Source organism: Monopterus albus, unplaced genomic scaffold, assembly GCF_001952655.1.
Source record: "Monopterus albus unplaced genomic scaffold, M_albus_1.0 scaffold364.1, whole genome shotgun sequence".
Classification (NCBI taxonomy): domain Eukaryota; kingdom Metazoa; phylum Chordata; class Actinopteri; order Synbranchiformes; family Synbranchidae; genus Monopterus; species Monopterus albus.
This window is the reverse complement of record NW_018128244.1, coordinates 178,971-206,538: the sequence shown is the minus strand read 5'-3', so window position 1 is coordinate 206,538 and position 27,568 is coordinate 178,971. Positions and strand designations below refer to the sequence as shown.

The 27,568-nt window shown below is 42.8% G+C and overlaps 2 protein-coding genes across 2 annotated transcripts; one reads left to right on the top strand and one right to left on the bottom strand.

Annotated features, from left to right (window-relative positions):
• The first annotated feature begins 695 nt into the window (after window positions 1-695).
• polr2b (RNA polymerase II subunit B) lies at window positions 696-17,950 on the top strand. Its single transcript, XM_020585402.1, has 25 exons — window positions 696-836; window positions 1,945-2,017; window positions 3,572-3,722; window positions 3,857-3,969; window positions 5,579-5,798; window positions 6,305-6,463; window positions 6,631-6,795; window positions 6,928-7,124; window positions 7,705-7,824; window positions 8,560-8,746; window positions 9,031-9,174; window positions 9,371-9,510; window positions 12,767-12,878; window positions 12,988-13,142; window positions 13,586-13,784; window positions 13,900-14,068; window positions 14,384-14,480; window positions 15,103-15,197; window positions 15,373-15,623; window positions 15,710-15,799; window positions 15,918-16,025; window positions 16,281-16,394; window positions 16,639-16,799; window positions 16,987-17,182; window positions 17,733-17,950. The coding sequence occupies exons 1-25, from the start codon at window positions 818-820 to the stop codon at window positions 17,820-17,822; spliced, it is 3,525 nt and encodes a 1,174-aa protein (XP_020441058.1). The 5' UTR covers window positions 696-817; the 3' UTR covers window positions 17,823-17,950.
• Window positions 17,951-18,041: 91 nt separating this feature from the next.
• On the bottom strand, window positions 18,042-26,299 carry cox18 (cytochrome c oxidase assembly factor COX18). The gene is made up of 8 exons (XM_020585403.1): window positions 26,268-26,299; window positions 26,146-26,206; window positions 25,401-25,794; window positions 23,300-23,400; window positions 23,063-23,217; window positions 21,819-21,934; window positions 21,635-21,742; window positions 18,042-20,437 (listed from the first exon to the last, which is right to left on the bottom strand). The coding sequence occupies exons 3-8, from the start codon at window positions 25,773-25,775 to the stop codon at window positions 20,276-20,278; spliced, it is 1,017 nt and encodes a 338-aa protein (XP_020441059.1). The 5' UTR covers window positions 25,776-25,794; window positions 26,146-26,206; window positions 26,268-26,299; the 3' UTR covers window positions 18,042-20,275.
• Between the last annotated feature and the right edge of the window lie 1,269 nt (window positions 26,300-27,568).

Here is a 27,568-nt window from a genome sequence, read left to right as displayed (position 1 = left end):
GCACCTGTTTACTATATACTATGTTGTATGAACCTACCTCACTCAGACAACTCTGTATGCTCATGCTGACTTGTCTCCTTGCTGCAAGTAAACTAATTATTTACAAAGATTCCAGTGACTTTGTTGCTTCAAAATTCTTTTGACACTGTGTAAAGATTTTGTCTACAAACGAGCAGTAAAAATGACTACAAAATCCAGTGGTGGAAGAAGTACTCAGGTTGTTTATGTAAGTAAAAGGAGCAATACCACAGTGTAAAAATACTCTGTTACAAGAAAAGGTCCTGGATTCAAAATGTCACATTAGTAAAAGTCCAAAAGTATTTGTATAAAATATATTTAAAGTACTAACAGTAAATGTACTCAATTTGTAAAATGGCACAGTTCACATTAATGTATATCATATTATTGGACTATAATTATTGGTATTGTCTGCCCTCTTTTTGACTTGTGAGGTGTACAGTCTGTAACAGATGATTCTTTCGGCAGTCCTGACTTTGCTCTTAGAAAATAAGATAGACATGCTTATTTATTTGCTTACTTACTTACCTGATATACTGTAGATAAAACCATGATGTGACACCTACGGCAGTAGGTGGTGGTATGTCTCTAATTACTTTTTTATTTTTATTTATTTTTTATTTTTTAATGCCTTGGGCTTTATTATCGGTCCACACTCCAGCCCAGCAGGTGGCGGTAATGCACCTTAGGTTGGTTTACGAACCGCCACTAAACACAATAAGACGAAGACTACCAGCAGCAGGAGGTTACAACGTTGTGCCGTATTTTGATGGATTCAATTATTTTTTGGAGCTAAAACATGTACGACCAGGACGAAGGTTAGTGTCATCATCTGCAACGACTAGCATTAAATGACCGTCTAAACTTTAGCAACACACAGGCTGTTTACACTTTAGTAAGATAAGCAGACGTGGACTGCATTTGATACCATGAACCACCGTTAGCTGTTCGCTGTTAATGTCAGCTTCCCATCTGAAAACGTCTAACCTACCGAGTGAATATAGGCTACATGTTGTTGATAACATCAGTAATTGTAAATTGACCTGGTGTAAGTAATACTCGAGCTAAATCTAACATCATCTGTAACATAGGCCTTCATCGACTGACATACTAACAACGGCTAATGCTAATGGCGCGGTGCTTCGATGCTACCAAGCTAATCTTGGACTCCTATGGTTTGTAGTTAAATCAGTCAGTCAAAAACTTTATTGCCAAGTATGTTGAAATACAGTGAATTTTATTCCGACCCCCCCCACCCCAATAAAACAGTAACATTTTTTTTTTTAAATACATAAACACACAAACTGTTTGTAGCTGTAAATACTTTACCAGATATTGCAGTTAAAGTATAAATACTGCGGTATCATTTTCCCATTATTTCGAGCATAATTAAATTAATTACTTAAAAAAAACAACAAGAAAACCACTAGTTATATATCCCAGCTCCAGCAGATTATACTAATTACACGATCCTTGTTTGAAAAGAAGACAAAAGGTATTCTAGTCATACCCCCTTTTATCTATTTTATATTTTCTTATTAGAATTTATCTAAAAAACAAGACTCAGTTATCTGCTACCAGTGTCCATCACACCCATCTCAATCAATTAAACATTTTGCACAGATTCAACAAAAATATTAAAGTAAAACATTTACCAACATTGAAACAATCCAAAAGCAAATCAGATTTTAACAAACAAGATGTCACATATTCATATATTATTGTTGTTGTTGTTGTCATTAAGGAGCCTTTTAAATGTGATTAATATTCTATGGTTTCATTTATTTACTACAGTTTTAACACCTGACAATTTATTTTCTTCTGTTTCAACAGTCATCAAACCACAACAAGTTCAGCTGAAGTCTTCAGTCTTATATAAGATATTGATCACCAATATTATCTCTAATGCTTATGTATTTTTGTCAGATAATCAATACGATGAAGATGATGATGAAATCACTCCAGATTTGTGGCAGGAAGCATGCTGGATTGTCATCAGGTAATATTACCTGTATTTTACCTGTGTTGATGTACTGAAGAGAAAATACTGATAACCATCTTTAATGCTAATGGATGTATTAACACATCTCTCGGGGTGTAAAGGTACACGTTTCTGTGCCAAACTCTTTTCAGGACAGGACTAGGTTCGGTTAAGGGTTGGGAAGTTGAAATTGATTCACAGAATGACAACTCCTATCTTCTACCATTCTAAATTGATTCAGAAATGCTAATAATCAATTTTTGTAATAATATTGACAGAATGAAAAAGGTGGAACAGAACCGCAAGGCTGGTGTATCACACGGACAGCGCACACACACACGAGTTGTGTTGTAATGTTAGTTCATCTTCAGAAAAAGAAATCATTTCGGTGTGTGTTAAGGACTTGATAACCCTAACCCAAAGCAGCTCAACGACGCACACTGCAGCGCTTAAGTCAAAATGGTGATGCAAAGAGAACATGTCATTTTTGAAGGGTAGTGGTGGTGGCATATGGATGGATGGAGAGGAGTTCAGAGCATCATGCCCCCCACCAATTTAAGGTAGATATACTGTAGATTGACTGTGGTTCGGTGGGTAGAGCAGTCGTCTCCCAACCGGAGGGTTGGAGGTTTGAATCATGGTGCCTGCAGTCCACATGTTGAAGTGTCCTTGGGCAAGACACTGAACCCCCCCCCAATTGCCCCTGATGGTTAGAGCCATTGGTTGGCGCCACAAGTGGCTGCCTCGGTTCTGTACTGGAAACAAATTCCTTGTGTGTAACATACTTTGCCAATAAAAGTGATTATCCTTGCTGTAGTACACATGCTGTTTTCTGCTGCTGCAGATGTAACGTTAACAACAACACAACAGCGCTCTGCTTTGTTCTTCCCACTCCCATTTACAGTATATCACACACAGCTATCAAAAACCAGTAGTGGAAGAAGCAGCCTACTCATATTGTTTACTGAAGTAAAAGTAACTATACCATAGTTTAAAAATGCACTAGCTGAAAGCCCTGCATTCAAAATATTGTAAAGGTAAAGTAAAGGCACAAAAGTATTTGCATCAAACTATAACCTAAAGTACTAAAAGTACTCTATGCAGATTGGCACATTGATATTATTGGGTTATAATTATTGAGGCATTATTGTGTTCACCACATTTGATACTGCAGCTGGTAAAGGTGGAGCTAATTTGTAACCTTGTATATTTATAATCAAATACTTTACATACTGCTGGGTAGTAGCATGTGAAGTACTTGTTTTTGGTGCTCATCAGAACCAGTTAGACTGTTAGGAGAGTGACGATACACTTGGCTCATGAGATCAGATGATACACTATATTGGGTTTATTACAACAAGACAAGGTGTTATTTTTGTTATTTATGTCTTAGAAGAAAAAACTGCCTAAAATTATTTTAACAAAGTGTGCTGCCTGTCTCATTCTGACAGTCTAGGCAATACATATTTAAAAAAATAACCCTAAACACCTGACTGATAGTCAACTGACAAAATTCTTAGTGGGATACAGCCCTAGACCAACCAGTCTTCAGAGCATTCTGGTTTCTTCCAGCTCTTATTTTGACGAGAAGGGTTTGGTGCGACAGCAGCTGGATTCGTTTGACGAGTTCATCCAGATGTCGGTTCAGAGGATCGTGGAGGATGCGCCACCCATCGACCTGCAAGCTGAAGCCCAACACACTTCAGGGGAGGTGGAAGAGCCGGTGAGCGACAGCTCCTGGACCAGGCACTAGAACTGGAATTTGGACCTGTCTGTTTGTTGTCTTTAGGGTTGGTGTGTCCTGGTTTTAAGATAAAGCCTCTATGACATCACTAAAACATCAGTTTTATGTTTCAGCCTCGTTACCTGCTGAAGTTTGAGCAGATCTATCTGTCCAAGCCCACCCACTGGGAGAGAGATGGAGCTCCTTCTCCCATGATGCCCAATGAAGCCCGACTTCGAAACCTCACGTAGGTCTCATCTGGTCTGTTCAGACTCACCTGTCTCATCTGTGGCCTTATTTACAGTGAGGAACAGAAGTATTTGAACACCCTGCGATTTTGCAAGTTCTCCCGCTTAGAAATCATGGAGGGGTCTGAAATACACATTGTAGGTGCATTCCCACTCTGAGAGACAGAATTAAAAAAAAATATTTCAGGAAATCACATTGTATGATTTTTAAAGAATTTATTTGTCTTGCACTGCTGAACATAAGTATTTGAACACCTGAGAAAATCAGTGTTAATATTTGGTACAGAAACCTTTGTTTGCAATTACAGAGGTCAAACGTTTCCTGTAGTTCTTGACCAGGTTTGCACACACTGCAACAGGGATTTTGGCCCACTCCTCCACACAGATCACCTCTAGATCTGTCAGGTTTCGGGGCTGTCGCTGAGCAACGCGGAGTTGAAGCTGCTTCGGGTCGTTGTCATGTTGGAAGACCCAGCCACGACCCATCTTCAATGCTCTGACTGAGGGAAGGAGGTTGTTGCTCAAAATCTCACAATAAATGGCCCCATTCATCCTCTCCTTAATACAGTGCAGATGTCCTGTCCCCTTCGCAGAAAAGCACCCCCAAAGTATGATGTTACTACCCCCATGCTTCACAGTAGGGATGGTGTTCTTGGGATGCAACTCATCCTTCTTTTTCCTCCCAACACGACGAGTGAAGTTTAGACCAAAAAGTTCTACTTTGGTCTCATCTGACCACATGACTTTCTCCCATGCCTCCTCTGGATCATCCAGATGGTCTTTGGCAAACTTCAGATGGGCCTGGACATGTGATGACTTGAGCAGGGGAACCTTCTGTGCAATGCATGATTTGAAACCATGACGGCGTAGTGTTCTACTGACAGTGACCTTTGAAACTGTGGTCCCAGCTCTCTTCATGTCATTGACCAGCTCCTCCCTTGTAGTTCTGGGCTGATTCCTCACCTTTCTTATCATCAGTGATACCCCACGAGGTGAGATCTTGCATGGCGCCCCAGTCCGAGGGAGACTGACAGTCGTCTTTAGCCTCTTCCATTTTCTAACAATTGCTCCAACAGTTGATCTATTTTCACCAAGCTGAATTTTAATATACACGTTGACACGAGGACAATGCTCAAATTAAGTAAACCACTCGCATGTGAAAGTGGATGTCTTAAACACTTGACTATGGATCATAAATAGACAAGATTTGGTTTGGAATGTAACCCAGCTGCTTGAATGGGTATCACATTCCTGACACGACTGTTGGTTTGATATGCAGTAAAGTTGAACCCTTAAGAAGGCTCAATATAAGATCAGGCCTTGGTTCACTGCTGTGTCGTCAATTTCCCTCATGTCCAAAATGTACATATACCCAGTTGAGAGTTTACATATAGGTGCACAAATTCTCACACTAAGGATGTTTTCATAAGTCCTACCTTTTCCATGGGAAGTGTAGTACATAAATCTCAAGCCCTGTTTTGTGCATATGCACCATTTATATACAACCAATCAAAAGTTTTGACAAACTTTACCAACTGAACTGTAAATGAGGCCCAGGTCTGCTCACTTGTACCTGTCGTCTTGTTTCTCTGAACCAACCCCCAACAGGTACTCGGCACCCCTGTATGTTGACATCACAAAGACCATTATAAAGGAGGGGGAGGACCAGCTGCAGACCCAACACCAGAAGACCTTCATTGGTAAAATTCCCATCATGCTTCGCTCCACCTACTGCCTGCTGAGCGGTCTGACGGACCGAGACCTGTGTGAGCTCAACGAGTGTCCACTCGACCCTGGAGGTTATTTCATCATCAACGGCTCTGAGAAGGCATGCTTTGACATCATGGTGCACCATGTGACCCCATCCACATTGGGGGGGGGGGCTTTATGCTAGGCTTTAGCTTTGTATTTATGATACAGGCGTGTTGTGTCAACCTGAACATTTCACCTGGTCTGATCACTCTACATGAAACTCTCAGAAAGAAATACACATAAGATTTATCTGAATGTGGAAGTGGTCCTTCATAAACCTAACAAAGAACATACGACATGCAAATCCAAAAACTTTCCACAGGTGCTGAACCAACAACAGCTTAAAAACAAAAAAGTTTGCAGACTGTTTTAAGCTACCAATAATTTTCTTCAATAGCAGCAAGGTTTCGATCTATACCTTCATCAGGTATTATCAATGATATGATAATGCCATTTTGGTTTCATAAACCTAAACTAAATTTTATCATAAACAGTCCTGTCAGATGGGAATACTATTATCTTCCAGATTAACTGGTACGTTGGTGGTTTGTTTAACCTAACTAAACTGACTGTGGTTTTTAGGTACTGATTGCTCAGGAGAAGATGGCCACCAACACGGTGTATGTCTTTGCCAAGAAGGACTCCAAGTATGCCTACACAGCCGAGTGTCGGTCCTGTTTGGAAAACTCGTCGCGTCCCACTAGCACCATATGGGTCAGCATGATGGCCAGAGGAGGACAGGTGAGTCCTGTTATTCACCTGCAAACAGGGCCTTTACCATCTTCTCTTTACACAGTTGTGTTTCAGCAAATTTCATGTAACTCATTCAGTCCGTGAGTCTGTTATTGTGCCATCATGCAAATGTGATCACTTGACTGACTGGTTAACTCAGTGATTGTCTCTCTCAGGGAGTAAAGAAGAGTGCGATTGGTCAGAGGATTGTATCCACGCTGCCCTACATTAGACAGGAAGTTCCCATCATCATCGTTTTTCGAGCTCTGGGCTTTGTGTCGGACAGAGACATCCTGGAACACATCATCTACGACTTTGATGACCCCGAGATGATGGAGATGGTCAGTGTGTTGATCAGTTATTTATCTGTTAACTTGTCGCACAGTAAAGCCACTGGAGGGGTACCAGCAGGTAGCCGGTGTTAATCATGCCCACTGTGCTGTGATGTCATCAGTAGTGTCACTGTGTTCCAGGTGAAGCCGTCTTTAGACGAAGCATTTGTGATCCAGGAGCAGAATGTGGCATTGAACTTTATTGGTTCCAGAGGAGCGAAACCTGGAGTGACAAAAGAACGAAGAATCAAATACGCCAAAGAAGTTCTGCAGAAAGAAATGCTTCCGCATGTTGGAGTCAGCGACTTCTGTGAGACCAAGAAGGCTTACTTCTTAGGGTGAGTTCCACCTGAAATTCACCTGTACAGGTAAGAGACAGGTGTTGTACAGGTTTGTGTGTGAGAGACCTGCAATCTCATTTCTTAGGGCATGACTCCTGAAATGCACCTGTATAGGTGAGAGCCCAGTGTTAATTTCATCAATAAAGACTTTGATGAAAAATATTCATTTACAACCTGTTTTTCAGAACTAGAATAAAATTAGAACAACATTTGATAATGAGAACTATGATGGAATATGTAAAATTTTTTTGTCAATGAATAAAATGTAAACAATCATGAAAGATGGATGAATGGACATGAAGTAACTTAATGACCTGCTGCATCTCTGGAATCACAAACTGTAGCTCCTGATTGGAAAAACCGTTTCCTCTAGCCAAAGCATGTCTTTTTTGGGAGCTGCTTGATGTGTTTCACTGCTGTTGATAAGCTACTGTCTTACATTCAGTAATGTTCTGTCTCTGTCATCTTCATGTGTCTATGGGCATCGCACAGGTGTGTCAGGTTTCATCGTCTTCGGTGCTACTGTGTATTGCACTTGGTAGTATTGGCGTGTTACTGTGTATTACTTTGTTTTCAGGTACATGGTCCACAGGTTGCTGCTCGCTGCCCTTGGCAGAAGGGAGCTGGATGACAGAGATCACTACGGCAATAAGAGGCTCGACCTCGCCGGGCCATTGTTGGCCTTCCTGTTCAGAGGGTGGGGCTTCTCATTGTGTTTATCTTTGACCTCTGACCTTGTCTGCTCAACTTAACAATCAGAACATACACATATAAACATACACGTAGTACTGTGCAAAAGTTTGTCACTTTAGATGTTTAGATTCTTCTCCACCATGCACGCGTTCAGGAGGCATTTGATCCATCCCAAATTCATGCTGCAACTGAGCCCAGACCTCCAGCAGAGTCATAAAGAACCATGTGCAGAGACCAGTAGATCCAGGAGTCCTGCAGCAGGTGGTCTGGCCCCCACAGAGCTCTGATCTCAACATCATGGAGTCAGTCTGGGATCACATGCAAAGTTGAACACTGAGGCCACCTGAGTCCACAGGAGAACTCTGGCAGCTGGAACAAGCTACCTGCCAGGTATCTGGAGACACTGTCTTCAAGTGGATTGAGGAGACCTGGGCTGGTTTAAAAGCAAAGGGGGACACAGCAAATACTGATCTGGCTTGGGTTTGCTCTCATAACTGCACTTTGGATGAAGTTCACCAAGAATTAAAAACGGTTTATAACATTAGTTTTGAAACGGCCTCGATGTGGTTTTTTTTTTATTTTTTTAGTGCCTGTAGCTTTTGCACAGAATTGTACGTGTATCAAGATACACACAAAACACGTTTTCACATCAAAAGTACTGCATGATGTGTAATGTGTACTCTGGTTTAATTGTTGTCATTGTGAGCAATAAACTGAAACCTCTTTTCTGGCTATTAAGTATGTTTAAGAACCTGCTGAAGGAGATCAGGATTTATGCTCAGAAGTTCATCGACAGAGGGAAAGACTTTAATCTGGAGCTCGCCATTAAAACCAGAATCATCTCAGATGGACTCAAATACTCTCTGGCCACCGGAAACTGGGGTGACGTGAAGAAGGCTCACCAGGCCCGAGCTGGGGTGTCTCAGGTCAGAACAGCTCTGCCATCTGAACCTGTAAAGGAGTGTTTAGCTTTTGTTAGTTGAAGCGCTTCAATCTGCTGCTGAGTTCAGAGGTCTTTTTCCAGCTAAGCGGGTCAACATAGCAGTGTTGAATGAATGCTTTGAGAAGAATTTTCAGTTTTCAGCAGCTCAGTATAGCATGCGTGCAGACACACCAATATTTTTCGGATTTATATTCATCTCTTGTTAGACAGGATCATGTTTTGAGGTCAGCATGCAAACATCGTCCTGTTTTATTTTTCTGCTTGTAGGTGTTGAACCGTCTGACCTTTGCATCCACTCTGTCCCACCTCCGCCGAGTGAACTCTCCCATTGGCAGAGATGGCAAACTGGCAAAACCCAGACAGTTGCACAACACGCTGTGGGGAATGGTGTGTCCGGCCGAGACACCCGAGGTACAAAACACAACACGCACCACAAATATCTAGAGCCCAGATGACCTAAATCCAGTTTCATTCAAGTGACAAGTGTAAATACGTCACACTGAGCTCTACAGGACATTTGTTGTGGATGATTAAAACCTAAACTTCAACTGAGCTTCCTTCATAATGACGTTGATTAGTATATTGATGAACAACCTCTGTGCTTCAGGGTCATGCTGTGGGTCTGGTGAAGAACTTGGCCCTCATGGCCTACATCTCTGTGGGCTCACAGCCATCTCCCATCCTGGAGTTTCTGGAGGAGTGGAGTATGGAGAACCTGGAGGAGATATCACCCGCTGCCATTGCAGAGTCAGTCCCTTGTTATTAATAATCCATTTGATCAAACTGTTCCTTCATCAGAATCATCTTTAATGGCCAAGTATGTTTCAACATACAAGGAATTTGATTCTGGTACAGTGGGTGTCAGTGTAGGCAACGGATAATAGAAAGCGACAATGAAAACATAACATAAGTGAATAAATAAAAATTGTGTGCATTAAAATAATATGTGCAATCAAATATAGTAAAAGAATGCAGGGGAAAAGAGAGAGACCATATTTATACCCATATATACATTACGGCAGAAGAACTTTCAGACTATGTGTGATGGTTATATTTAGTTTATTGCACTGGAGGCTACATAACGCTCATACATGCATTATTACACCTGCCTCGTTTTTCTGCCTGCATCACATAACGTTTCCTCTATCTTTGTCTCGAAATTGACAGTGAAGGGACATGTCTCTGCAGGACAGCAGCTGTTACATAAGAAATAATGGAAACTCAGATGATTCGTTCCACACCCACTTATCCATATAAGAATGATTACAGTAATACAAAAATATACAGTACAGTATAAAGTAAAAAATAAAACAAATTAACCTGCGCTTTACCTTTGAAAAGGATCTTGGCTGGCGTGAGGGGCCATTGTTGCATTACAGATGTTGACTATACGAGTGAGACGCAAGAACCATCGGCTCAGTTGTGGCCTACATCACGTGACGCGACGCTCAGCAAAAAAAGCGTACCTACTACTCGTATTGCGAGACCTCGCTCGTTTATCAAATTAAAATTTTTTGCTTGTCTTGCAAAACACTCGCAGACTGGGTTACTTGCAATCCACGCTTTTACTGTACAATGTTCTTCTGTAAGGCCACAAGTAAACAAGATGAGACTGAGTGGGGAGTTGGGATGTTTCAGTTCCATTTTAGTATTCTGGTCAACTTGGTGCTAGCGTGGGCCTGCGGCTGTGGCTCAGGAGGTTGAGCGGTCATCCCTAACCAGAAGGTTGACAGTTCAATTCCCGTTCTTCCTATTCCACATGTCGGGGTGTCCTTCAGCAAGACGCTGAACCCCGAGTTGCTCCTGATGACCAGGTCATTGCCTTGCAAAGACTGCACCACTGTCATTGTGTGAGTTGGCACCGCAGATGGCCACCTCGGTTCTGTACCGGAGACAAATTCTTTACACATTACACATACTTGGCCTTAAAAGTGATTTTAAAAAAATCACTTAACGTGCTGTTTAAGTTCTCAGATGGATGTAAAGATGGCAGCGTCACCTTCTGTCAGAGTGAAAACTTGGACTTTATTATGGCTGCTCCCTGAAAATTGACTAGTCGAGTCATTAGTCAAGAGACCTGTCAGTCAACTGAGACTCTTCTAGTCAAATCTTTGTTTTTATGGTATTATATTTTATTTTTTATCAGCCAGTGTGCATTACAATAGAAGGCAGCCCCCATTAGTTTGTCTTCTCCTCCTCATTTTGCTGTGCCAAGCAGCAGTTTGCTTAATACTCGTCCCTATGATAAGAGGAAATGCCCACTTCAACTGTGACATTGTTCAATGTGTGGATGTATAAGGTCCCACTACACTATTGAGCAAACTGCTGCCTACAATGAGGAGAAAACACACCAAAATCCACTACGACAAGACACATAAAGGTGACATTTGTACTTTAGTACTTTGGTAGTTCAGTTCAAAGTGTTTATTTGTCATATGCACAGTTAGGAAACGTGTTTCCCTGTACAATGAAATTCTCACTTTGCCGTCCACATGAATGCCACAAAATACAAATGAAATATAAAGTAGATAAATAAGTAACACAGAATCTAAGGCACTTTAAGCAGCAACAAATGCAGCAATATAGTAAAAAATATATAAGAATATAACAATGTATGCTGCATGGGAGCAGCATGTGCAGCAGTCAACAGTCATTGTGCAAACTGAGAATGTAAACAGTACATCACGTATTTCCTGGTAATAAACTCCTCAGCTGTTTAGGAGTCTGATGGCAGAGGGAAAGAAAGAGTTTTTCAGTCTAGTGGTCCTGCATTCCACACTTCTGAACCTCCAGCCAGAGGGTAGGGAGGCGAACAGTCCATGCTGGGGGTGTGTTGGATCTTTGAGGATGGAAGCAGCTTTCCTGCGCACCCTGAAGCACGACCATGTGACACTGAACTATGAATGGTCACTTGTATTTGTTAGAAATTAACCCAATTCTTTTGTTGGAAGCATGAGGAGTGAAGACAGCAGAGGACTGTTTAAAATAAACAGAAAGTTTACTGAAAGTCTGATCACAGGAAAGTTTTTACAGCACTGGATTAGAGAGAAAGAGCTCCTGCAGGAAAACCAGCTTCTGAATCCGTGTCGTCCGTGAACTTCAGGATGATGTTGTCTTTGTGGGAGGCGACACAGTCATGGGTGAACAGGGTGTAGAGGATGGGACTGAGGACACATCCCTGTGGGGTGCCAGTGTTTGTAACAATGCTGGCTGAAGTCCTATTCACAATCCTGACAGTCTGGGGCCTGCCAGTCAGAAGGTCCAGGAGCCAGTCACAGAGGGTGGGGTGCAGACCCAGTGTGGACAGTTTGTGGGTGAGTTTGTGGGGGACAACTGTGTTGAAGGCGGAGCTGTAGTCAATGAAGAGTATCCTGATGTAGGAGTCTCCATTTTCCAAGTGAGAAAGGGACTAGTGGAGTGCAGCCGCGATGGCGTCTGAGGTGGCCTTGTTGGGCCGGTAGGCATACTGCAGGGGGTCCAGGGTGTCCGGTATACTGCTCTGAATGTGGGCCAGCACCACTCTCAAAACACTTCATAATGACTGGGGTGAGTGCCACTGGCCTGTAGTCATTCAGGAAGGTGACCGAGCTCTTCTTGGGAAGGGGGATGATGGTTGTGGTCTTAAAGCAGGTGGGGACGATGCTCTGGCTGAGGGAGAGGTAGTAGAACGGTATTCAAACATCATGGTGTGCTTTTACAAGAGAAAAGATTTTAACGGTCGCCGCAATGTGGCTGATTTTGCGTTTGTGCATCCAGGTTGTTTGCCCATCTCTTTTAAAGTGTAATGTTAACGTCACACCAGTTGATTTTCTGACAGTATAGTGCTGGACAGCTGACTAACAAAATTCTTAGTTGGGTACAACCCTAGACTTTATGAATAACTACTGAGGTGTTGAATTTGTTATGAGGAACCAAACTTTCATCATTTAAAAATTGAACTGACCCTGTAATGAAACTCAGTGAGAGATCATTGTGTGCTTTTATTTGTGTTTAAATGATTTAGTGCCACTAAGATCTTTGTGAATGGCTGCTGGGTTGGAATCCATAAAGATCCCGAACAGCTGATGAACACACTGAGGAAGCTCCGCAGACAGATGGATATAATCGTGTCCGAGGTAACGGCACATTCGTTCCTATGTTTATGGCCATGCAGTCGTACCCATAATAAGGTGGACGTCATCGTGCCTGACATGAGATTTGATGATGATGATGCTGTTTCTCAAGGTGTCGATGATTAGAGACATCAGAGAACGTGAGATCAGAATTTACACAGATGCTGGACGAATCTGCCGACCACTGCTGATCGTCGAGAAACAAAAGCTACTGCTGAAGAGACGACACATCGACCAGCTGAAGGAGAGGGAATACAACAACTACAGGTGAGGCACAGAATACAGATTACTGCAGTAGAGTTTGTCCTTTGTCTCTGCAGCTTTTCTGTTGTCTCATCCACTCATCTCATCTTTGGCAACTGATCACAAAGAGTATGTTATTTCCTTTGAGTTTGACACTAGTTGTGCAGTGTGTTGGTTGTTCCATAAACTTTGCCTGTTCTTTCTGTAGAGTATGTGGATTTCTCCAGTAAAGTTTCGGTTGGCTGGCGACTCCAAATTGCCTGTAGGATTGGGAGTGAGCGTGGTTGTCTGTCTCTGTGTTTCAGCCCCGTGATAGACTGGCGACCTGTTCATGATGGACCCCACCTCTTGCCCAATGTCAGCTGGGATTGGCTCCAGCAAACCCCCTCAGTATAGATAATGGAGGGATGGGTAGAGTTTATATTTGCTGACCAGTTGTTGTTGGTTGGTTTGTTTGTGACGGGTAGCTGGCAGGACTTGGTGGCGAGCGGTGTAGTGGAGTACATCGACACCCTGGAAGAGGAGACAGTGATGCTCGCCATGACCCCAGATGACCTCCAGGAGAAGGGCGTGGCCTACTGCTCCACCTACACCCACTGTGAGATCCACCCGTCCATGATCCTCGGAGTCTGTGCCTCCATCATCCCCTTCCCCGACCACAACCAGGTATGAGCAAGTGAGATTAGAAGCAATGAAAATAAAATAATGTGAATATTAATGAAGGACAATCGTCTCTTTGCAGTAATGACAGCTGTTCTCAGTGATGATTGTTCTTGTTTAGTCTCCCAGGAACACGTACCAGTCTGCTATGGGTAAACAGGCCATGGGCGTCTACATCACGAACTTCCATGTACGTATGGACACGCTGGCTCATGTGTTGTACTATCCTCAGAAACCACTGGTCACCACCCGATCCATGGAGTACCTGCGCTTCAGAGAGCTGCCTGCAGGTATCACATGCCTGTACTGTCAGACTGATAACTTCAGCAGTTCAGAGATTATTTATCTAAGTAGGTTTTAGGTATAAAAATACAGGTAGAAAGCCTTGATACACTTAAGATAGAAAATGATGGACAAGATTGAGGTCCGGCCATTTTTTTTTTCCTTAAATACATTTTAGGCGAGTTTCAATATCTCCTTGGAGCCAGTGAGTGAGTTTGTGTTTACTGAGTTTAGGTTTCACGTTACTTGTTTGGCCTGCCAGCTGACTGCCAGGCAGAGTTCTCCTGTGTGTCTGTACTTGAAAGTTTCTTCATCTTTTGCAGGTATCAACTCCATCGTGGCGATCGCCTCTTACACAGGATACAATCAGGAGGATTCTGTAATCATGAACAGGTCGGCTGTGGATCGAGGCTTCTTCAGGTGAGTTGCTGCTGTTACCAGCGCTGTTTCCACTGTCTGAACATAATGCGTGGTACACCCCATACTTCCCTTAACCATCACCAAGCATAGCCTCCAGGGTTGGCACGGGCTGTCCTTCTGTACCGTATTTTCTCTGTCCTTTCTGTTTAGAAGAGGGAGGGGCTGCACCTCCAGTCAGCTATGCGTTTACACATGGTGCTTGTAATGCTAATGCTTGAGTTATGAAGACACGGACATTTAACCCCACCCGGTGGGATAAACACCTCCTCCTCACCACCGGTCAGGCAGAACTGATGAAGCCTCTTGGATTAGAGTGTGCAGATGCCTTCTAAGTTTTTTCAGCACAGACATTTAACCAATCATCACCAGCTGCTCTGCTTGCATGCACCCCCTCACCCCTCTGTACCTGGTACTTGATTTTAGTACTATCTCCTGAAAGGTGTTGAAATGTAGCTCCCAGACCGCACCTCCAAAGCAGGCCGACTGTAGTGGAAACAAATGCGGTGCCCGTGATGGGCATTATTCGGCACAACACATTTCAGTAGGTTCCTGTAATGGAAAAACGATATAACTATTTGTTTCAGTACACAGTTTATTTAAAACTGTTATTTCCACCCTGCAGGTCTGTTTTCTATAGGTCCTACAAAGAGCAGGAGTCAAAGAAAGGTTTTGATCAGGAAGAGATCTTTGAGAAGCCGACAAGAGAAACCTGTCAAGGTAAGAACTGGTTAAAAAAATAAATCATTGCTGGCTCCTGTTTGGTTGTAGCCTGGTGTTCACAGTCACCTGTCAATCATTTGAGGTGTTGTGAAGTCAAGTCACAAGTTTTAGATGCTGATGGTGGGCGGGGCTAACATTCTGTCACATAGTTACACGTTATGATTATCCTCAGGAATGAGACACGCCATCTATGACAAGTTGGACGACGACGGGCTGATTGCACCTGGCGTTCGTGTGTCAGGTGAGGATGTGATCATTGGCAAGACAGTAACGCTGCCAGAGAATGAAGACGAGTTAGACAGCACCAACCGGCGCTACATCAAGAGAGACTGCAGCACCTTCCTCAGAACCAGTGAGACCGGCATTGTGGACCAGGTGATGGTGACCCTAAACCAGGAGGGCTACAAGTTCTGCAAGATCAGGGTGAGGGGACAAAACACCTGACCATGAGGAAATTTAAAATTTGTTGTTAGCATTTTTTTTTACGACCACTTTCCTGTTTTCTGCAGGTTCGTTCAGTTCGTATTCCTCAGATCGGAGACAAATTCGCCAGCCGACATGGGCAGAAAGGAACCTGCGGGATCCAGTACAGACAAGAGGTAAACTGGAAGTCAACAGACACGATCAAATACTAATGAATTTGACGATTTTTAACCCAGACAGCGCAATTACAGTATGTCTTTGATGTCTGAAAGGTCTGTGTGGTTTGTATTGAAGGACATGCCGTTCACCTGTGAGGGAATCACACCTGACATTATCATCAATCCTCACGCCATCCCGTCCAGAATGACAGTCGGTCATTTGATCGAGTGCTTGCAGGGCAAGGTACTAATCAATCACTGTATCGTGCAATGATCATTTGACACAAGCATTCTGATCACAACGAAACAATAAATATGTACTAACAAAAGTATAAATAATAAAAAATTAGTGAATAAACAGAATCAAAAAGTTGATTTTGAGACACGTTGTCACCCTCACTGTCACATTTACGGAGATTTACAGACATGTTTACGTGTACAGTTTACTGTATGTTGGTACATGCGTTTTACATATTTATAATTTTCTGTCTTGTTTCAGGTGTCTGCCAACAAAGGTGAGATTGGCGATGCAACACCATTTAATGATGCTGTCAACGTGCAGAAGGTGTCGAACCTGCTGTCTGAATACGGATACCACCTGAGAGGAAATGAGGTCAGACTGAGGTCACACTGGTATTACATTAAGACACATGAACCTCGTGTCCACGTCAGTGTGACATCACTGTGATGTCACTCCTGGCCCTTCAGTCATGATCTGTATCATATTTAACCATTTAAAACATTTAAGTTGATTAGCAGCAAACAGGGAACATTCTGAACAGATTCAAGAAAAGCTGGTTTTAAACTGCTGACCATCAATACAACTGTCTGATAACTGACCATTGATCTGCGATCAGGTCCTGTATAATGGGTTCACGGGGAGGAAGCTGACATCTCAGATCTTCATCGGTCCGACATATTATCAGCGTCTCAAGCACATGGTGGATGATAAGATCCACTCGAGGGCCCGGGGCCCTGTCCAGATCCTCAACAGACAGCCGATGGAGGGACGATCACGGTGAGTAACACAGCTACACCTACTGTATATACACTCACAGTGAGACGATAACTTTTAGGTGAGACAGTTCAGAAAATGGTGGCTCCAGGCTCTGCTGAGCTTCACTCACTGCTACGGTTCATGGCATCTGCCAGAAAGACCCTGTGGTACCTGCCCTCACCTGTCGGCTTCACCTCTCTCCCCTCAGTGATGGTGGTCTGCGTTTTGGGGAGATGGAGCGTGACTGTCAGATCGCTCACGGAGCGGCCCAGTTCCTTAGAGAGCGTCTGTTTGAGGCATCTGATCCATATCAAGTTCATGTCTGTAACCTGTGCGGACTGATGGCCATCGCCAACACACGAACACATACGTACGAGTGTCGAGGCTGCCGCAACAAGACACAGGTGAGCATCGTCGATAACTGGTCACAACAGGACACAGATATCTGTGATTAATAACCAGGCAAATCAATTCAGTTTTTACAGATTTGTAGTGAGTCACTTCAGACATTTACTGCAGTAAAGGTCTGCAGGAGACTATGGGTTAAACTCCTGAAAAAATGTTATATCTTTGATAAAAAGGTCAGCGTTACAAGAAGCCTATGGACTTCAGATAAATGTTCCCTACATGTACGACTCCTGAGATGCATTTCTGCAAGAACGCTCTGGTCATAGAGCTTAAAACTGTCACGTGAGCCACTAACGGGAGGTTGAAGCTCAAGATGATTGAACTACTCTGAAAACAGAGTCTGTAGCTTGAATCAGTTCAAATTTAAAGTATTTTTAATTTGCTACAGCTCTGATTTACACCTGTCTCTCTTCTTGAACTGAGGCTCATGGGTATTGTATTCCTTGCACCTGTCTGCCAAAGTCATTTTGTGTGGTGTAACACAAATGTTCTGAAACCTTAGTAAATCTGTTTTTATACCTTTTTGTTTCTCTCTCTGTCCATTAGATCTCTCTGGTCCGCTTGCCGTATGCCTGTAAACTTCTGTTCCAGGAGTTGATGTCGATGAGCATCGCTCCTCGTATGATGGCTTCATAGTGGCGTGGTCAATCAGCCACCTCCCTGCTAACTTTCAGAGTAACAACAGCACAAAGTGAAAATAGAAGTTTGTTTTTAGTTTTCCCTCATGTTTTTTTACAAGTCAAATAAATCTGATTTTTGTCTGACGTTTATGGGTCACGTTTATAGTTTACACACAGTTCACATGATGAGATAAACTTTTTTTTTTAACGACGGGTACCCCTTCAGTGAACTAATACTGTACCGTTCATGCTGCTTCATTTTGCTCATAATGATCAGATATTTCTGTAGTGTTGATATGTTAACTCTGGGATCAGTGGCTTCATATACAAGTGTCAACAGCAGAACATCAGCTGGGCCTGAAAGGGCACATCTCTGCTGTCATGGTAACCCTAACCCTATTTCCTGTTTTATTTGCAAATGGAGTCTCTGCAGACTTTTATTGTTTGGTAGCAGCAGGAAACAGGAATTCGGCAGAAAAAGGAAGGCGGACAGAGTCATGCAGCTCAGCGAAATCACATCCTTATGTTTCATATACTGTACATGTAGGGACTTGGATCTTTTCTCATGTTTAACTTTCTCTGAGTAAAATGACCAATGACTTGCTGAATTTCCACAGACAAACCTGCCTTTTTCCAGGAGAGGACAAGTGTGGGCACAAAATATAAAATCAAATTAATTTTAAAAAATAATGACTAACTCCCACCAATATTCAAATTTGCCAGTTACTGTGGAAAATAGTTTTTATTTTTTATTGTCCCTATTTGATTGATTTAGCACTTATAATAAAGCTTATATTTGGTACTGTGTGGTGGATTACCGTGTATAGTTCAGTTTTAAAAACATTCTGTTCATAAAATCAGACACTTTGTTAGACATCTCTGAAATGTTTCCTAACATTAAAACATTTTTTGATCTGCTGGTGGGTTTAAATTCTGACCCATAAACACAAGTTGATCAAAATTTAAAACATTAAATCCAGATGTTTATCACAATGTTTATCATACTTATCAGTGCAAAGCTTCTTCTCCTGGTTTAATCATAACCACTTAGCAATAAATTATAACCAGAGTCACTGAACAGAGAAACAATTGTAGTTTCTCCTTTCATTTTAACTTTTGTCATGTACTGCCCATTTCCATCATCATAGTGTGATATGTATAGATTCTTATTTGTACATTTATTGCATTATAATATGTTATACTATCCACTGGCAGATCCCTTTTTGGTCTGTAGGCATTTTATAGGCCGCACACAAGCCAACAACTGCCAGTGCAGCCTCAAGGGGCAAAAGACACACAAACGCCTGAGTGCTGCTGGCTAATTCTGATCTGAGGTCAGATTAATAAATGAATCAACCCACAATGTAAACAGTCAGTCTAAACAGATTTACTGTAAAGACCTTCGACCTCAGTGTTTGTATTTACTGTGACAAACAAAATGACTCTTCACTTCAGCTCAAGTACTGACTGTTCAGAGAATAACGTGGACCAGGCCTGAGACACATTCATAGAAAACCAATACTGCAGAAGTATTTGATGTATGTGTAACCCGGTTGCACAAGCAGGGTTAAGATAGAAGCAAATAACACCAAGTATTAACCAATCACAAAGTCGTATTCAAATAACTTATTTTCTTCACTGTATCTATAGTTGGTGTTAGTCAAATTATTTAGCTAGATCAGGAACATTGTAGAAAATTGACGGACGTTTTACAGTGTAACACAGAGTTCACAGTGCAGTTTCCGTATCCAGCTTCGCACGAGGGAAAAGGAAAGAACGCTCTGTGTATTACGTTGAGCTTGAGAAATACTGGTACTGAAGAAAAGAGAAAAAGAATAGTTAACGCCAGGAGGATAATCATAACGAGGGAGAATGGTGCGGGAGCTGTAGAACATCAGGAGTCCTGTTCTTCTGCTCGTCTTGCTTTCCTCGCCTCGGTCAGGTCTTATATTGAAGTCGGAAGCACTGGACATTCCGTGGAGAAGATCTACAGATCCCTTAGATGGTGAGCCACCCAATGGATCTCCTGGAAATCAGCACTTATACGGCTACAGAGCAAGTGGATGAACAACCTGCTTATGGTAGGATTGAACCAGTCACTGCCACCTAACTGAATACATTTGGAGGTATTCCTTGACTACTGGATACTGCTTTATTGAAAACTTCTGAGTGAATCCTATCGCTCACTGACATTTACTTGACTTCAATAAGAAAGAATTCCTCCAGAGGACAATACCCCTTATAGTGATCACTAAGAGAAGTTAAGGACAATTTTATTTTAAGGGCCCAATTTTCATTTCTATTGAATGTTCTGTAACTTTGTTGTTTCTAAACAGTTAATAAAATTGCAGTTGGTTAAGTTTATTGACTTGTGCTGGTTGGTGATTTCACACTACACTTAGCTCCTCCTGAACCTAGAGCGAGGTGTACATACCCACGAGTGGGTTACATGTGCATTATTCTGTGTATTTATTTGTAATATTTGTTGATGAATGCAGACAGAAGGTCTCTGTATGGAGAGTCTGATCGATGAGTTGGCAGGCGGAGGATTTTGTGGATCGCAGGAGATCGAAGGAGGAGGTTGTGACAGAACCCCACCAGACTGGAGGTAAACCAGTACAGGGCCATGGACTGGAGGAGGGGGGGGGACAGAAAACAAAGGGATGTTAGAGAATCTGAACTGCTGCATGATCACATGAACACACTGATGCTCCAGAGAACCTGGTCACTGGAAACAAAACCTGAACCTGAGTCTCCACTGATGTCGGACCTTATTCTGTGTAAACAGAACCTGTCCGACTAGACCCAAGGATTATGTCTGCTCTGCTGACAGTTAGACCCGGTACATATAAACCTCATTAGTCTAAAGCTTAATTGATTAATCACATACTTGTTAGAAAATTAATCAGACTTTTTCTTAATCATTCAATCACTTTTAGTAATTTTAAAAAAGTCTAAACTTCATTGTTTTCTGTTTTTCACAGTTTTCTATCACCACTGAATAAAATGAGTCACTTTGGGCTGTAGGAAATCACAATGTGTGTTTGTTTTCTGACATTTTATAGACAAAACAGTTAATAAGATGCATTAATAATTTAAATGATCATGTTTGAATAACACTGGATCCAAAATGAACCAGGGGAAAGTCTGACAGAATCGGGTATTAAAATACAGACCTGAAACGTGTTGCCACACAACAGGACCTGATCAGACCAGATGTAATCCAGATCAACTCAGGTCCTGGTTCAGGTCTCAGCTTTCCATCAGAAACATATTTTAGAGTTTGATATGCATGTTCTGATCTTAGACAGATAAAATGTGTGTGTTTACTCTGATGAGCACGTGATGCTGACAGGAATGCGTGAATGTCTGACAGATGAGAAAAAACTTGACATGTTGAGAGAAAAAGTCCAAGAGTCATCGAATAGATCTGAACATGAACCCTGCAGCAGAATGAAAACTCCGTATTCCTCCTGTTGGCACCTGGACTCACAGTGAAACTTTCAAAATAAAGTGTCTCCTTAAAACTTGCTGAATCAGGTTCCCAGTGGGGTCCCTGCAGGTTTTAATGTGGAACCAGGCACTGGTGCAGCCAATCAGAAGAGACGATTTTATACTTGAGCTATGAGCAGAGTACAGTCTTTTACTTTTCTGACTGACTGGAAATCTGCTGTGGACACCGATACAGTCTGCTTGTGTGTGCGGAGGGGGGATCAGTAGTAAAGTTTGAATATTCAAAATCTATACATTTAGAATCTACTGGAACCAACACCACATGACAAATTAAATGATCAGAAAAGATAACTGCGAGCTGCGCCTGTGACTCACAGAGGGGACAGTAGCAGCAATGGGGACCATCAGGACTGAAAATCCTCTGACGCAGTTCAGCAGAAGCTTCTGGAAATAAGTCGGACTGACTCTCTGCAGAGCAAACACCTGAAGAAGAAGAAGACACAAATTTAGAATAATGACATCACAGGTCACATGATGAAACACCTGCTGACAACCTGACCTCCACAATGAGCAGGTTGGTGAGTCCCACACAGACAGGTAGGATCCAGGTGGAGTCAGGTGAGGTGAGGTCATGGAACCACAGAGCGCCCCCTGCTGCCAGGCCACACTGCAGAGCTGCACATAGTGCGTACATGGATTAACAAGACAACCAGGCACAAGGACAGTTTCTTCCCCCGGGCATCACTCTGATTAACACTTAACCCACGAGGGTATGACTGGTCATATAGATCTGTCGAATGCATCTAGACTGTGTGTGTATGTATATATGTATATGTATAGGTCTATTTTTTAAGTACTTTTATTCTTATTTTTACCTCATTTCCTAATGCACATTCCTTTGTCTGTCTGCATTGTTTATACTGTTTATATTGTTTTATTACACAGCCTTATGTTGGTTTACTGTTTACTTTGCCCTTGCTGTTGCCGTACATAAGGATATGTACGTACACATTGAGAGCCGATGTACCAGAGTCAAATTCCTCGTGTGTCCGTCACACCTGGCCAATAAAGCCAATTCTGATTCTAAATATGACACATCTAAATCTAATTTGTCAGCCTACATTTTGCAGAGTTCTGCTTTTGTGGTTACATTCAAATAAAATCTTTAAATTCCTCGTCGTACTCCAGCAGAAGCTTTCTCTCTGCTGCACTGACAGACTGCGCTCTCTCCCTAGACATCAGCTAATCACGGTTTCAGTTGTCGATATATTTGGTCTAGTCACTGACCACGAGAGCATGTGCATCTTGGATTACTGAATCCATCTTTTCTAATCCATAACACAGGTGGGGTCTGAAGAACCAGAATATCCAGATAACCTTAGCTAGCATTAGAAAATCTAAGATTGCTCATTTGATCTAGGATCTGTTTAATGATTTATGAAGAACACCCCCGCAGACCAGGACCCAGAATGATGCATAGTGCGACCAATGACAGCATGAGAGCTGATTCTTCATAGATCTGTGTCTCATGAAGCTTCACACAGGTGTATGTATTTGCAGTGATCACAGTAAATTTTTCAGGTGTCTTTATGTCCATGGCCTCAATGTTCGAAAGATGGACAGAATGACCAAGTGGGACCATTAATAAAGAGGTCTTGAGTAACAGACAGGATTCTGATCTCCTCCAGACATTAACTCCCTGTGCTCAACATGATCTGTGATGTGGACTCGGTATGATGGGGAAGTGAAAGGTTGTCAGGACCAGGACTTGTTCAGGCTCTGGCCCAGACTGCGTCATCTTACCAGACTGATCCAGGCTCAGGTTTCGAAGGGCCAGAGAGAGGCTAATCCAGAGGGGCAGCTGAATCCAGATCAGTATACTGGCTTTGAAGGGGTGACAGTTGTCTCTGATGTAGAGCTGAGAAACAATGCGACGCAGATTCTTTTGGAACTGGAACCTGCACACAAACAAGCAACAGAGAGTTTGAGGGGGATAAATGAAGAAGTCTTGGCACTGATAGCTGTTTGTTTGTTTGTTACCGGCATTGTTTGTCCGTCCAGCCTCTCTCTCGTGCTTGGACTGAAACTTCGTATCGAAGCCTCTTCGCCAGCTCAGAAATCTCCACCTGCAGCGCCTCTACCTGTGCATCACCTAGAAGTTACTATGGTTACCGTGATAGAGGAACAGGTTACTGTTGAGTCCAAATGATACCATTTGTGTTGTTGTGAGCTGCTACTCACATGTAACTCATCATGTATGAGTGCAGACAGAACATGCCAATAAACAGGACCACGTAAACAGTTAGCGTAGTACAAACATGTGTTTCGGAATGAGAGTGAAGAACACATCATCGCTGAGGAAACATGACTGTCACGTTTACTGTCTCAAATCTGACATTAATTTTTATTAAAGCCTCAAAAGCCATTGATTTCCTGATTGTTGGTTCTGTGTCATCACTACATCTACATCATTCTATCTGAACATTAAAACTGTTGTCATGTGAGATCGTTCTGTGCCCATACTGACAGTCTCCAGGTAGTTTCAGCAGAGAGCTCTGTCCACTATGAACAAGATAAAACAGGTAAATCTCTTCATCGTTGTCTTCAGTTAAACAAAACAGCATCACAGCAGCATGTAGTGAGGAGGGAGACAGATACATAGCTGACTGAGGAAATCACTGTTTTATCATCCAATCAGGTTAATGGTGTTTAAATTGATCGATCACAACACATAGAAGACAGTGGAAATGATAGTGGATTTTAGGAGGAGCACCCCCACCCTATCTCTGCTCACTGTACTCAGCAGCACTGTTTCAGTCGTGGAGTCCTACAAGTTCCTGGGCTCCACTATCTCCCAGGACCTGAAGTGGACGTCCAACATCAGGACCATCACCAAGAAGGCACAGCAGAGGATGTACTTCCTGCTCCAGCTCAGGAAGTTCGACCTGCCCCAGGAGCTGCTGATCCAGTTCTACAGAGGAATCATCCAGTCTGTTCTCTGCACCTCCATCACTGTCTGGTTTGGCTCAGCAACCAAACAGGACAAGTACAGACTTCAGAGGACAGTCAGGACTGTAGAAAAGATCATTGGTGTGAGCCTGCCCTCCATGGAGGACCTGTACACCTCACGGGTCAAAAGGAGGGCAGAGAGGATCACTGCTGACCCCTCACACCCTGGACACAATCTGTTGGAACTCCTCCCCTCTGGACGGTGTTACAGGTTACTGTGCACCAAGACAACCAGGCACAGGGAGAGCTTCTTCTCACAGGCTGTCATTGTTGACTAGTTAGTCTATGTTTGCTCTTTTAACATGTGCTTTTTAACTTGTATATATTTTGTTTTCATTGCTGTGCACACCGGGGGCCATTGGGCTGGAGTCAAATTCCTTGTATTTTTGATAATACTTGGCAATAAGGTTTATACTTATGCTCATGCTTAAAGCTGTGTTCAGTGCCCTCAGTTTATTTATCTACTTTATATTTCACTTGTATTGTGGCATTCATGTGGACGGCAAAGTAAGAATTTCATTGTACAGGGAAACATGTTTCCTAACTGTGCATATGACAAAATAAACGCTTTGAACTTTGAACTCATGCCTCAGTGTGCTTTAACACCAGCCAAGTGACATCATTTACATGTTTTTCTGTTTCTGTTGTCAGACAGTGAACTGGGATCAGACAGTGAACTGGGATCAAACAGATTTAACCAAAGAAAAAGTGAGAAAGTTCATGAGGACAGAAGTTGCAGTTTTAGACTGGTTGAAAGAGGAAGATGAAAAGTAAAGTCTGAGACGGAACCGGTGTAAATGTGTCTGATATGAGGAGTACACGACTCGTGGGAGTGCGTGTTGTTGTGGGGATTCCTGAAATACTTCATCTCTCTGAGGACAAAGTGTTAACAGTCTGATATGAGTTCACATTTACAGACACAATCTCAGTATACATTTAAACACTTTACACAAGTCTGACATTTTAGGTTTACTGTGTGAGCACTGTAAATGTTGTGACTTTCATCTGCCGGATTACATTATAGATATTAATATGAATTTATGTAGTTTCACATCTGATCTGATGACACTTCATGAGACCTGTGGCCAATCTAATGGTTCATACACAATATCTGAGTAACATGGAGACTGACCCTGGAGATGATGACCAGCTGGTAGGCGGCGAGCGGCAGAGTGATCACTGTCCTGACTGACAGTGTTGCCACGGTGATACTCAGCCACCATGGCAACCCGCTCACCTGCTGCATGCTCACCAGGAAGTTTTCACACAGATGAACTGGAGCTGAGTCTGCCAGGCCACTGTACCATCCTGAAGCACCTGGACCACCTGGAACATCAGCACCACTAACACCTGACAGAGTCCTGACAGATGACCTGTGGAGGCAGACTGTGGGTGCAGACCAGGTAAAACCAGGTGTTGGTGACTTTTTGTGGATCACAGCTGAACAGAGTCCTCGAACAGGAAGCCGCAGGAGGCTGCACCTCACCGATCCCCTGACACTCAGCATGGTGACCCTCACCAAAGTCCTGAAACGCAATGAGACAAACAGGACTATGGATTAAAGAAGAGTCCAGTATCCTGAACCCCAGTTTATTCAGAACTAGATCACCAACCTGAGATGAAAGGGACCCTGAAACCGGACTGATCAGGTGAACATGCCTGAGATCTCTGGTGTCAGACTTATTAAGGACTTAAACAACAGTAAGCTCTATACATTAAGGCAGCTGCACGATTCAGACCTCGTTATAAAACACGTGGATTTAACACGTTATAAAATAACGTGTTAAATCGTGAACTCATCAAATAGTGGACAGATGTTAACAGCCTCCCTATCATACACGTTAAAAACACCAATTAAAAACGGAACATGAACGTACCCGTGTGACGTCAGCCGTTTCGTGACCTGTTCCGGGGCTTCACAGCGAAGGACAATAAAGCCTTAAAACCAAGATTTTTATTATTATTATTATTATTATATTTTACTCTTTCACCTTCATACCCCCATCCTGCAGCAGCGTCCCATAAATGTAACGTCACATGGTTTACCTCAGCGTGTCGAGAAAATATGACGTCATAGAGAGGACATTAAAAATAAAAGTCTGCTGAAACAGGATAAAACCAATTATCAAAACAAAAAAGGTTACATTTTAGATTAAACAGTAGATTATCAAACAGTCAATTCACAATATGCCTTGTGGACAGAGACTGTGTTCCAGAGCTCCTGTTACGTTCATGTTCTCTTACGGGGGGCGGGACCAGGAAAGCTGGGCCGGGACACCATGACTGAGGGTTCTGGTGGGACTAATGGGCGTCGGCCAACATGTAATTAATCGGGTGGAGGTATCTAACGGAAATTGTTGTTTAGGGGCTGTGGTGTTTGAGTCACCGAAGTGCATTGAAAGACCATTATTCGCTTTTCACCCAGTCTGATACAGCAGTGCTGCAATAAATCCTCCTTCATGAGAGTGGCAACCATATTTATTTATATAGCACTTTAAAAACAACACCCAGTTGACCAAAGTACTTTAAAGGCCCAGAGTACAACCACAATAAATAGCTAAAATAAAATCAATACAATCGAAGATTCGAATGATGGCGCCGCAGATGGTTCTGTACCGGAAACAAATTGCTTGTATCTAACATACTTGGCCAATAAAAAGGTGATTATCTTTATCATGTGTTCAGAATCAATGTTCAGTTTGTGTTCACACTGTTTCACAGAGGTGTTGGTTTACCTGTGTGATAACTGGAGGCTGCGGCACTGTTGGACTGGACTGTGTCAATACTGAGAGCTGCATTGTTTAGCCTCACTGATATACATGGGGTGGGCACAAAAAATAAAAGAGCTTTCTGTATAATGCAATACAAAGTAGCAAAGTAAAAGTATAAAATAGCAATGACCAGTCACCACCCGCCCCCTCTGCCTCACAGTGGACCAGGTTAGGAGGGAGTTAGGGAGAATTAAGGCCAGGGAGGGCCACAGGCCCTGACCACATCAGCCCCAGGGTCCTCAGGGAGTGTGCAGACCAACTCAATGAAGTGGTCCTGTACATGTTTAACCTGAGTCTTAGCCTGGAGAGAGTCCCGGCTCTGTGGAAGACATCCTGCATGGTCCCGGTTCCCAAAATATCTCATCCTAAGGAGCCGAACCACTGACCTCCCACCTGATGAAGACCATGGAGAGGATTGTCCTGGGCCACCTCCGTGCCCAGGTAAGCTTGACGCTGGACCCGCTGTAGTTTGCATACCATCCTGGCATCGGGGTTGATGACGCCATTATCTACATGCTGCATCGAGTCC

What these genes read in the sequence shown, in the direction of transcription:
- polr2b (XM_020585402.1), top strand. An exon ending in GCATGCTGGATTGTCATCAG is followed by an intron (nt 2,018 to 3,571) that starts GTAATATTACCT and finishes GGTTTCTTCCAG; the next exon opens with CTCTTATTTTGACGAGAAGG. An exon ending in GACAAGAGAAACCTGTCAAG is followed by an intron (nt 15,198 to 15,372) that starts GTAAGAACTGGT and finishes GATTATCCTCAG; the next exon opens with GAATGAGACACGCCATCTAT.
- cox18 (XM_020585403.1), bottom strand. Translation starts at nt 25,775, where the DNA reads ATGCTGAGTGTCAGGGGATCGGTGAGGTGCAGCCTCCTGCGGCTTCCT. An exon ending in AGCTGGTCATCATCTCCAGG is followed by an intron (nt 23,401 to 25,400) that starts GTCAGTCTCCAT and finishes GGTGATGCACAG; the next exon opens with GTAGAGGCGCTGCAGGTGGA. An exon ending in CCAACCTGCTCATTGTGGAG is followed by an intron (nt 21,743 to 21,818) that starts GTCAGGTTGTCA and finishes CTTCTTCTTCAG; the next exon opens with GTGTTTGCTCTGCAGAGAGT.